This window comes from Hevea brasiliensis, unplaced genomic scaffold, assembly GCF_030052815.1.
Source record: "Hevea brasiliensis isolate MT/VB/25A 57/8 unplaced genomic scaffold, ASM3005281v1 Scaf31, whole genome shotgun sequence".
Lineage (NCBI taxonomy): Eukaryota > Viridiplantae > Streptophyta > Magnoliopsida > Malpighiales > Euphorbiaceae > Hevea > Hevea brasiliensis.
The window spans coordinates 220,891-233,559 of record NW_026614818.1 but is presented as its reverse complement, the minus strand read 5'-3'; the positions used below and the strand labels follow the sequence as shown (position 1 = coordinate 233,559).

The window sequence follows — 12,669 nt, the reverse complement described above, 5'->3', positions numbered from 1 at the left end:
GTGATTTTAGATTTGATTAGCGGTTCTCAATAGATTTAGCTTGAAATGGACTTCCACCTCCACCCCAAGTTCTCTATTTCATACAACATAACATAGAAAAGAAGAAAAATAGAAATAGTAAATTTATGTATCTTTTACCAATTACGGATAAAACATGAGCAAAAATTTCATTATGATAAAAATTTAGTTGCAAGCTTTTAAACTCTTCAAATCCTAATTACCAATAGCTTTTTCCAAATCTTCCAATTTGTTATTATAAGCAAAATTTATAATATTTATATTAGCCCATGCTGCAAGCACGCATTGTCCCCTATACCTTCCAATGAGGTCAATAGCGGGCTAAAATCTCAAACATATTTTACTTGAATGGTCCGCTATCATTATATAGCTTACAAAAATATCCAATTCAAAATATACCATAGACTTTTTGGATCGAATTGTAATTCAAACTAATGAAAAAACTTATCTAAATGTAAGTTACATCATGATAGGTTGAAATTCATCACATTATGACAAGCAAATGAACCTATATAACTGCATGGTGCGACTATGCAAAATCATATAAAGCTAAAAGGTATATAGCTTAAACCAAAGGTTACATTGCTATGCTAGAAGATATATATTTTGGCTAAAAGGTGATTTTAACTATAGGTCTATATACAAAGGCTTATGAGAATTCTTTTGTATGTGTAACAAAAAGACAAATGATTGTACATTTGTAAGCGTGCAACGATACATTCTCATTTTATAGGTATTTAGGATTCATTTTACTCATATTTCGCCCTTGTATATAGTTTATTTATATATTTCTAGCTAGTAACATTTTAGTTTAGTTTATTTTAGTTTAGTTTAATGATTTAATATTTAATTGTGTTTTTCTTGCATTTTGGGTTGATTTGAAGTTAAAAAAAAGGTGTTAAAAGTAATAATGGGAAGAACAATGTGTAATGATTTAAAAACCATAACAATTAAATACATACGAGAATTTCAAGTTTCGAAAGAGTAAAAAATTGCACGACCACTAACATGGTCATGTTTTTTGTTGTGTAAATGCGGAAGATATCATTACATAAGTAGGTGCTTTTGTTTATATAAGTAGTGCTTTTGTTTACACAAGTGGTGTAATCTTCAATTTTGAGGTAGTAGAAGGAGACACTCAAAACACGGGAGAAAGCATAAGTGGTGTTTCTAGGTCATGTAAAGACATACTACAACACTTACATCACTCTTATGTGAAGATTACATGCTTAGGTTTCTCCAAGTTTAAAGAGTTTTGCTAAAGCACGTCTTTACACGGTCATGTAAATATTTACATGATCGTGATGTTGAACTAGAATGCACAACTTATGCTCTTTTAAATTCTTCTTATACTGCATTTTCTAACCTAATACAAATTGGTAGTATATTAAGCTTCTCTTTCATAATTTTTGCTGCATTTGGAATTTTGGAAAAGTACAAATTGAACTAAATTTCTGAATTAAAAAGATTCTGTTGGTTTTTTTGTTTGAATAAAATTCTACTCCCTTCAATGTACAAGCAACGAATATTATCTATTATTAAATAGTAAATTTTATGATAATATTTAGCTTATGAGATTTTGCTTCTCTCTACGGTTCATATTACTATTTGAAATCTTTTTTTTTTTTTTTATCATTTCAATAGAAAAATATAGCATTTAAATTCTCATATTTAATTATCCTTGTTATAATTTCAAATTTTGTGAAAAATATCATACTCATATATAGTAGTGGCTTCAGTGGCTTCAAATACTAAATTGCTACAAATGGCAATGCTGGCATTATGGACGACTAAGTATATATTATCAAAAACCAACACCAGAATCGTCAAAGATGAAGTATTTCAATTTACATTTATTGATTTACACAATCGGATTTTAGATTTAGCTAAAAAAAAGTATGGAAAAGGCCTCGAAGATAGAACTTGAGGTTTATTTGCTGAAGAGAGATGTTCATTCGGCGGAAAAATACCAAAGAGAACACTTGTTCTAGAAATTCAGTGAGGTGCACAAGCCAGGTTAGTGGGTCCTGGATGCAATTGCTTCCTCTGCAAATCAATCCAAACCAAAGTAGTATCTGGGTTATAATTAAGCAAATATGAAGATAGTATAAGATTCATCAATCAGAATGTGTGCTAAAAAATCAAACTCATACCTATTTGTGGTGTACCATTCATCAATCTTAGAGTGTCCTTGCACGAAAGAAAGCCTCTGTGATGATGTTTAGTTTTCTTGTGACATCTCTCATATTCATTCGATCTCCCGGTTGTTCTGCTGAGCATGCGAGTCCTATTTTGAGGACTGATACAACAATTTGCATGTTGCTTCCCGGTGATTTCAAATTTTCAACATCGAAATTATTTTCTTCAATTTCTGTTTGACCATCATCACCCTCCTTGCCTTCAACAATTTCTTTTGCTCCCACTTCTCCTGTTGCAATAAGCTTGGGATCCAGAACCTGCATTACTTGTCCTGGTAGCTTAGACCTAACAAAATTGTGAAGATTCAAACCATCTGTAAACACTTCATCAGTTGGTCTCCGTCCTGTGAAAATCTCCAACAAAATTATTCCAAAGCTGTACACGTCTCCATCTTTTGTTGCCTCGCTACCCATTCCATATTCTGCAATGCAAAACAAATCCGGTTCTATTACTTCATGCGTGGGCAACTTCCATTTTCATTAAGTATATGACTAGCGTTGTTATTTAATGAATTGGAGCATAGAAGATTTCACCTGGAGGCATATAACCAATTGTTCCCTTAATCCCGATGGAGCTTGTTTGGCCTTGAGAAGAAGTGTTAGTTGTTTTGGAAAGGAGCCTTGCTAATCCGAAATCACCAACATGAGCAGTCATGTCATTGTCAAGCAGAATGTTGCTTGGCTTCAGGTCACAGTGAATGATTGGCGTTTCACAAAGGTCATGAAGGTAATGCAATGCAAATGACAAATCAATGGCGACACGAAGCCTTTGAAGAAGGTTTAAATTCCTTGACCAATTATTACCATCTTCTTTCGGATGCAACCACATTTCCAAACTTCCATTCGCCATGAAATCAAGCACAAGAGCTTTGAAGTCATTGCCTTTATATTCAATGCTAGAGCAGCTTGTCAAGTGCTTCACAAGATTTCGATGCCCGATGTTTCCCAATGCTCAGACTCAAAGAATGAAGCTCTTGGAAGCTCCATGTTGTTGAAGGTTGAGTACCTTCACAAAGAACTATCTTTTCACCATGTAGATCAAGACTTCCTCTATATACTGAGCTAAAACTACCTTGTCCAAGTAAGTTCTCTCAAGAAAATCCTGAGTTGCTTGGACAAGCTCCTTGTATGAAATTCAAGAAGCTTATCCAAAATAAAAGGACTGGATGGTGGATTCTTTCTTGATTTTTTTGATTTTCGCCAAGAGAAAACCGTTAAGGATGTTATTGTCATGAAAAGCACAACCGAATCAAGATTGTTGGAAGAATAATGGCGAGGAGACTTTTGTGTTTCTTTCGCTTGGGACATGCCGGTAGTTGCGATTCGGGATACCTCCGAAAGATTTTTGTTTTCAACAAGTGAAACTCATTATATTCTGAACACTCCCTTGGTTGGTACCTCGCCCTCAAGATTATTGAAAGAGAGATTCAGATATTGCAAAAAGGAAGCTTCTCTATCTCTTTTGGAATCTTTCCGATAAGTTGTTTTTGACAGTCTAATTGTTGGAGACCGTAAGGAACCAAGGGATGAAGGAATGGCTCCTTGGAGAAAGTTGCCCACCATGTAAAGGAATTCTAGACTCAAACATTCACCTATTGACTCAGAATTTCCCAGACAGTTTGCTCTCTGAGACATCTAATGCACCAATATTTTTCATTGGCCAACTTCTTTGGGTAACGGACCTACCAATGAGTTATATGACAAGTTAAGAACTAGTGATAGAAAGGATAGACGAAGAATTTGTTGGGGTATGATACCAGTCAGTTATTGTTTCCTAAATCCAGTATGCAGATTTTGGCAATGGCGATGCTTGATGGTATATTCCCTTTTAATTTGTTTCTTCCTAACCAAAGCTCATACAGTTGGGTTATGTTACCTAGGGATTGAGGATTTGTCCAGACAACATGTTTGCATGCAAAGACAATAGTTGCAGCTTTTGAAGCTTCCCGAAAGAAATGGGAATGCTGCCAGAAAAAAGGTTTTCCTCCATGCCTAGTCGATACAAATTGACTAGATTCCCAATGTCTGCTGGAATTCTACCGGATATTTGGTTCATTCCTAAACCTAAATCCCCAAGGGTAGACATATTTGCTATAGTGCTCGGTAATGCACCGCCAAAATTATTATCAGCAAGATATAGTTTTGGAGATTGCTGCAGTTTAATAAAGATGTTATGAAAGCCAAATCCTGCCTTGAATTGTTGCCCAGAAAATTGCGTTCCAAGTTCAGCCGTTGAAGACCATTCAAATTTCCCAGATTGATTGGGACTTGTCCTGTGAATCTGTTGCTAGATATGTCAAATATTTCAAGCTGAGAAGCATTCGTCAACGAATCTGGAATACTTCCGTGGAATTGATTCCCTCCGATTTGAAAAATTTGCAGGTTAGGAAGAGTGAGCCCTATATTTGCTGGGAGCCTTCCATGCAATTGATTATCTGAAACAGATAGCGCCACGATGGATGAGATGTTGTAGAGGGTAGAAGGAATTGAACCAACCAGATTATTGATTCCCATCCCAAGCATAGTTAAGCTTGTTATTCGTCCCAATTCATTTGGAATATTTCCTTCCATATGATTATATGTTACAAAGAAACCTTGGAGGGACGAAAGGTTTCCAACAGAATGTGGGATCTTTCCCTTAAGGTTGTTTGAACCGAGGAGAAGTGCCACGAGCTTCTTTAAAGAACCTAGCTCCGCAGGTATTTCCCCCACTAAGCGGTTAATGGCCAAACTGATAACCCTGAGCTCTGAACAGAAGCTGATGTTGATTGGAATTTCTCCTCCCAGTGTGTTGTTCTTCAGGTAGAAAAGTCTTAGACGAAACAGACGGCCAACTTCTTGGGGAATTTCCCCATAAAATATGTTGTCACTAAGGTTGAGGACCCTTAAGAAGGTGAGGTTACCTGTATATGGAGATATGGTCCCTGACAAGCTCAGCCCATGCAGGTTTAGAGACACAACTCTATGGTGTTTTCGGCCACAAATAACCCCTTGCCATTGACAGAAGTTGACAGAATCGTTCCATGAGCTCAAGATTCCATATGGATCACTGGCTATCTTGGCTTTGAACTCCAAAAGCGAAATACGATCAGTAACATTTCCCATACTATTGCTGAGACAGATTTCAGGTTGCAAGCTGAGTATGCTCATAGAAAATAAGAAAATGAGATGAAAATGAAGGACTGAAGGCCACGGTGCTACCAAGTAACGTGCCATCTTAATTTGTTGCCTGGAAGTGGAACACACAGATATCAAATAACAAGTGTTGTTGGACAAGTAATTGTGGTGTATGTGTATGGAAGTGATGGTCAGATTTCTGTTGCTGATGGGTACAATGGTCTCATTGCTAGGTACAATATATAGCATCAGCCCAGCTTTATAGATAGAAGTGTCATATAATCAACAAAATATGATATCTTAACGTGGTGGGACTACGCTTAATTGGCAGAGCGTGCAGACGTGGAATGACACAGGATGTGGAAAGATTACAAAGTTTAATTAATTTAATCACTACAGACAAAGCGTTTAGACTACGCTTAGGTTGGCATCTAGACTTAAAAACATCAATAAGTAGTTCATTGACCATCGTCCAAAAACGACAATTATTGTTTTGGTAATTGGTCTTGTCAAAGGTTTATTCGTTGATTGACATGGTCTTATCTAAAAGCAAATTGTAATGTGTGAATGCTTCAACTATTGCAGCATCATGCACATACGAAAACTTCAGTAACTTTTACACAAGTCAGATCTTATTTAGAGGATATATATATATATATATATATATATATATATATATATATATATATATATATATATATATATATATATGTGTGTGTGTGTAATACATAAAAAATTTTTATAATATGTAATTATATTTTTAATATTTATAAAAATTAGTTATCATTTAAAAGTAAATAAATTTCTGTATTCAAATCAATATTTGATTACAATTCTTAAAATTTAAATTCATTTCAAATTCAATTAAAATTTAATATTAACTTCAGTTTTAAACTTGATTATTATTGTCTGAAAATTATTTAAATTTATATAATTTTATATTTTTTAATTAATAATTTACATAAAAAATAATTTTTTATTAACAATTTTTATTTTAAAATTTTAATAATTCTATAAAATATTTAAATTTTATTTTATTTAAAATAAAATAAATAAAATTTATAAATATTATTATAAAAAATATATATTATATATTTAATTAAATATTTGTATAAACAAATTTGAACATCCGTTGCTCTATATATAAAATTCAAACCAACCATAAGTATTATTTTTCAAATTTAAACCCATTTCAAATCTGACTATTCAAACTAGTCTTACTAAGATCCAATCAGATCGGCTATTAAAAAAATAAAAAATAAAATATAAAAACTTTGCTAGTTATGTTAATTATAATCTTGCATGTGATCATGATACACAATTTTAATTTGTAGTGCTAGCTATGTTGGCTTACACAAGTGCCTTGTAAAGAATACAATTAATTGTCTGTTGATTAATAAAGGACAAATTTCAAAAGCATATGATTTAGAATTAGAGCATTTGGAAAGTCTAAATTAATAAAAAGATAAGCTCAATAAGACACCTTTGTGAGGTGGAGATTATATCATAATCTTTGTCGGAAAGTTTTCCATTAGAATAGAAATATATACATATATATAGCATGAATGATTTCCTGTTTTTATTTTTTATTTTTTTACTTTTTTTAATTTGTAAGATTTAAACTCTTACATTTTATATGACACTTTGTTTGAATATATACTTATATTACTAGCTAAAATTATTTATATTACTTTAAATTTATGGCATGTTATTATTTCATTATTTTTTAAATGCAAACAGTATCGATTAATAAAATTAATTCACTTTTAACTAAAACCGATTTAGCAATAGATTTTTATCATTAATTACAATCAATTCATAATTACTTTACAAATTTAATATTATAAAGTTTTAATTTTAATATTATAAACTGATTTATAAATTTTAACTAATACATAAATTGTCACTAATAGTTATTATAGATACATTATAATGAGAGTAAAAAGTATTATTTAAAAAAAAATTATGGTGAAGAAATGAATAGAGGAAAAATTATATTAATGAAAATAAAAGAAAAAGATCAATGATAAAAGTGAAGAAAATATGAAATTAAAATTATATTAATATATTGTGATTTTCTTTTAAGATTTTCCACATGGATAAAGTTTTTAAGAGTTAAATTGATTAGTTTTAAAACTGTAGAGAATAAGTTATAGGTTTAATTAAATTTTAAAGATTAAATTATAATTAGTCTAAATATTAAAATGATGATTGGACATTAAGGATGATTCTCTTCTTAATAATGTTATTTAATAAAATTTAAACGTTATAAATATTTTAATGTAAATCTTAAACCTTTATAGATTATTGAATATATATATATATATATATATATATATATATATATATATATATAATTATTAATTTATTTAAACATAATAAATACAAAATTAAGGTCAAATTTAATATATATATATATATATATATATATATATATATATATATATATATATATATATATATTAAATTTGACCTTAATTTTGTATTTATTATGTTTAAATAAATTAATAATTATCTATTCATGATTTACTTTGTATTACTGTTAAAATTATTATTAAAAAAAATATATATTTTTTTAAAATATATTAGTTAGAAAGTATTAAAAATAATTTAAAATTAAATTTTATAAGTTTTAATAATATGAGTAATAAAATAACAAAAATAATTTTTTTCAAATTATTTATTTAATATTATTTAAAATGGTGCTTTATCCCTGACAAACAGTTTTGGTGACTAATTTTTACCATCAGTCCCTCAACTTTTAAAGTTATTACTCTTCCATCCTCCATTTTCAGTTTGTTACTATAAATTCTTTTAACTTTGAGATTTGTTATACTTCAATCTCTTAATTTTTGAAGTTATTACACGTCCATCCTCTCTCTTCAATTTATTACTATAAAACCTCTCAACTTTAAAATTTATTATACTTTAGTCTCTCATGCCAGAGACCCCTCTTATCTCTTGCCAACTTTACATGTGGCAGTGCTACAGTATAAAATAAAAGAAAAAAAAAACAAATTCTCACATATAAAATTCATGTCACCCTCTCTCCTTACACGCTATCTCTTTTTGGACTCTCTATTTAATCCTCTTAGTGCTCTTTTTTATCATTTTCCCTCTCTGTCCTTTTATCTTGATGAAAAATAAAAGTAACTCACTCTCTGCTCCATCTCTTTTCAAACTGAAAAGAAAATCCCTAAAATAATTTTTTAGGGTTCCTTTTCTAGTCAATTACAGGTAAAGAGAATTCTTTATTTGTTTGTTATCCTTTAACATGATTTTCTATTGCTTTTCAAATTTGTTGCTGAAAATACCCAATTAGAAAAATAATAGGCAAGTATGTTGGAAGACTAACAAACAAATAAGGATTTCTTTTTACTTGTAATAAACTAGAAATGAACCCTAAATAATTGTTGTTAAGATTTTCCTTTTTAGTTTGAAAAGTTGAGGGATTGTATGGTAATAAAATGAAGACCGAGGATGAAAGCGTAACATCTTTAAAAGTTAAGGGACTAAGGTGTAATAAATTTTAAAATTAATAGATTTTATGATAACAAATTAAAAATAGACAATAAAAATATAATAATTTCAAAAATTAAGGGACGGATAATAAAAATGAGCTCAATTTTATCCTCCAACCACAATTCCAAATGGGGCTCTCAATTGATTGTGGCTTCGCCATTGTCTCGAAGGCACCACCACCAACCCAACAAACTCACAACGTCTTTCCTCTCTAGTTTTTTTTTTTCCTGAATTGACCTGAGGGTACAGATTAGATGAACAGAATTTGATTTAAAAAATAATTGATCAATAGTTTTAATTTATTTATTTTTTGTTATTTTTTTATTTTAAGAAATTTGATTTATTTTGTTCCAATTAATTAGAGGAAAAAAATTGATAGAACTAAATCTAATAGTTTTTTTTAATTAATTATTATTAGATCTGAAATCAAAATTAAAAATAGAAAATATTAAAAAAAATTACATTTGAAATGTGTCTAAGATAAACTCAAGATAAAGTTCAAATTGATAAATCGAACCAAATTGATTCAATTCAATTTAATTTTTTTTGTTTTCTCCCTAATTTGCTTCATTTCAATTTTTTCTACTATAAAGTTTGGTTTATTTGATTTCTCTTTCAAACCGAATCTATCGGTGCTCACCCATAGTATAGAAATAGGTCTTCCATTTTTCTCTACATTAGACCTGGCCAAAAGATTGGCTTAGAATCGGAATTGGAACAATTCAATCCAAAATTGAGACCAATTAAAATCAAATTGAACAAAAACATCTTTGAATTAGATCAAAATTAGCTGGTCTGATTCCATGCAAAACTGAATTAAAAAAAAAAGATAAAAAAAATTTAAAAATATCAAATTGAAACCAAACTGAATCAAAATATTTGGGGGGTCCTGCGATTTGACTTCGCCAAAACTTTGAATCAACGTTTGACCGCTCTAGCATCTTCTTTTTCAAGGATAAGCCTGAGAGAACGTAGACTTGGGTGTCAATCTCCCATTTTTGAGATACTGGGCTTACACTCTCTTTAGGCTCCAGCTTTTATGTCAAAATGGCTAACGTTGATTTTAGCTGGGCCTCTATTATTTTGCCCATATTTTTGCCACATTCCCACCTGATGTGAAGCAACACATTCCAACATTATCCCATGTGAGATGAAATAATCCTACCGTCAAGCTAGTAATTCATTTCCAGGAAATTTGTTTTCACTTCCTTTTCTAAAGGGAATGAAATTTTTGTTTTCACCAACAACATAATCACAGACAAAAGAAATTTAGCTATTGATTTTCACATTCTGATTTTAAATTTAGTTGAAAGAAACGATTAGAAAACGGTTCACGAGGTAGAATTTGAGGTTTGTCTGCTGAAGATTGATGTTCATAGAATATTTATTGTTGAAATTGAGTGAGAACCAAAAGCTCAGGTTAGTGGGGCCCTAGATGCTTGAATGCCACCGCATATTCCTCTGCAATATCCAAATGATCAAAGTAGTCTTTGGGCTAAGCAAATATGAAGATAGGATAGGATTCATCAATCAGAATGTGTGTTAAAAAAAAAAAAAAAAAAACTCATACCTAATGGTGGTTTACGATTTGTCGTTCTCTATGAGTCCTTGCACGAAGGAAAGCCTCTGAGATAATGTTTAATTTTCTTGTGACATCGATCATATTCATTCGATCTCCTGGTAGTTCTGCCGAGCATGCAACTCCTATTCTGAGGACTGATACAACACATTTTTGCACATTGCTTCCTTGTAATTTCATATTTTCCATATTGACATTATTTTCTCGGATTTCTGTTTGACCATCATCACTCTCATTGTCTTCAACAAATTCTTCTGCTCCCACTTCTCCCGTTGCAATAAGCTTAGGATCGAGAACCTGCATTACTTGTCCCGGTAGCTTAGACCTAACAAAGTTGTGGAGATTCAAACCATCTCTGAACACTTCATCAATTGGTCTCCGTCCAGTGAATATCTACAACAAAATTATTCCAAAGCCATACACATCCCCATATTTTATTGGCTCGCCACCTATTCCATATTCTGCAAGGCAAACATATCCAATTCCATTCTTATTACATACTTGACCAGTGTGGATATTTGATAAATAAAAGCATGGGGGATTTTACCTGGAGGCATATAGCCGATCCCCTTATCCCAATGTAGCTTGTTTGCTCTTGAGAAGAGTTGCTTGAGGTTTTGGAAAGAAGCCTTGCTAATCCGAAATCTCCAACATGAGCAGTTATGTCATTGTCAAGCAGAATATTGCTTGGCTTCAGGTCGCAGTGAATGATTGGTGTTTCACAAAGGTCATGAAGGTAATGCAATGCAGATGACAAATCAATGGCAACCCGAAGCCTTTGAAGAAGGTTTAAATTCCTTGGCTGGCTACTACCATCTTCATTTGGATGCAACCACATTCCTAAACTTCCATTCACCAAGAAATCAAGCACAAGAGCTTTGAAGTCATTGCCTTTAAAATCAATGCTTGAGCAGTATGTCAAGATCTTCACCAGATTTCGGTGCCTGATGTTCCGCAATGCTCTGCACTCAGCAGTGAAGCTCTTGGCTGCTCCATGTTGTTGAAGGTTGAGTACCTTCACAGCAACTATCCTTTCACCATGTAGATCAAGACTTCCTCTATATACAGAGCCAAAACTACCTTGTCCAATTAAGTTTTTCTGAAGAGAATCCCTGAGTTGCTTGGTGAAGCTCCTTATAGGAAATTCGAAGGAGCTTATCCAAACTAAAAGGACTGGATGATGGATTCTTTCTTGATTTTCGCCAGCACAAAACCCTTAAAGATGTTATCACCATGAAAAGGACAATTGAACTGATGATTGTTGCAAGGATAATGGCAATAGGAGACTTTTTGTGTTTCTTTCGCTTGATGAGGCATGCTGGTAGCTGCAATTCTGGGATACCTCCACAAAGATTTTTGTTTCCAACAAGTGAAGCTGCCGTTAAATTGCTGAATACTCCCTTGGTTGGTACCTCACCCTCAAGATTATTGAAAGAGAGATTCAGATATTTCAAAAAAGGAAGCTTTTCTATCTCTTTTGGAATCTTTCCTGATAAGTTGTTTCTTGACAGGTCTAAGAATTGGAGACCCCGTAAGGAAGAAAGGGATGAAGGAATGGGCCCTTGGAGAAAGTTACCCTGCATGAAAAGGATTCCTAGACTCAAAAATTCCCCTATTGTTCCAGGAATTTCCCCAGACAGTTTGTTTTCTGAGACATCTAATGCACCGATATTTTTTAGGTGGCCAACCTCTCGAGGCAACGCACCTTCCAATGAGTTATATGACAAGTTACGAAATAGGGATAGAAATGACAGACCAAGAATTTGATGGGGTACGATGCCAGTCAGGTTATTTTTTCCTAAATCCAGAGTTTGCAGATTTTGGCATTGAGCGATACTTGATGGTATATTCCCTTCTAATTTGTTTCTTCCCAACCAAAGCTTATAGAGCTGGGTAATGTTACCGAGGGATGGAGTGATTTGCCCTGACAACATGTTTGTATGCAAATTCAATGATTGCAGCTTTTGAAGCTTACCCAAAGAAATGGGAATGTTGCCAGAAAAAAGGTTTTGTTCCATGCCTAATCCATACAGATTGACAAGATTTCCAATGTCTACTGGAATTCTACCAAACATTTGGTTTGTTCCTAAAGTTACATCGACAAGGGTGGAAATATTTACTATAGTGCTAGGTAATACACCACCAAAATTATTTTCAGCAAGATATAGATTTTCGAGATTGCTGCAGTTTGACAATGATGTCCCAAAATATGTCCAAGAGGGAGGTGAATTGGAC

At 32.2% G+C, this 12,669-nt stretch overlaps 2 protein-coding genes and 1 pseudogene across 2 annotated transcripts; all 3 read right to left on the bottom strand.

Moving 5' to 3' along the window:
* Positions 1-2,198: 2,198 nt before the first annotated feature.
* Positions 2,199-3,066, bottom strand: LOC131177014 (putative receptor-like protein kinase At3g47110). Its single transcript, XM_058142025.1, has 2 exons — positions 2,751-3,066; positions 2,199-2,638 (listed from the first exon to the last, which is right to left on the bottom strand). Exons 1-2 carry the CDS (start codon positions 3,064-3,066, stop codon positions 2,199-2,201), a joined length of 756 nt encoding a protein of 251 aa, XP_057998008.1.
* Positions 3,067-4,092: 1,026 nt separating this feature from the next.
* Positions 4,093-5,321, bottom strand: LOC131177013 (LRR receptor-like serine/threonine-protein kinase EFR). Its single transcript, XM_058142024.1, has 2 exons — positions 4,485-5,321; positions 4,093-4,368 (listed from the first exon to the last, which is right to left on the bottom strand). The coding sequence occupies exons 1-2, from the start codon at positions 5,319-5,321 to the stop codon at positions 4,093-4,095; spliced, it is 1,113 nt and encodes a 370-aa protein (XP_057998007.1).
* Positions 5,322-10,406: 5,085 nt separating this feature from the next.
* LOC131177016 (probable LRR receptor-like serine/threonine-protein kinase At3g47570) lies at positions 10,407-12,452 on the bottom strand (annotated as a pseudogene).
* Positions 12,453-12,669: the final 217 nt, after the last annotated feature.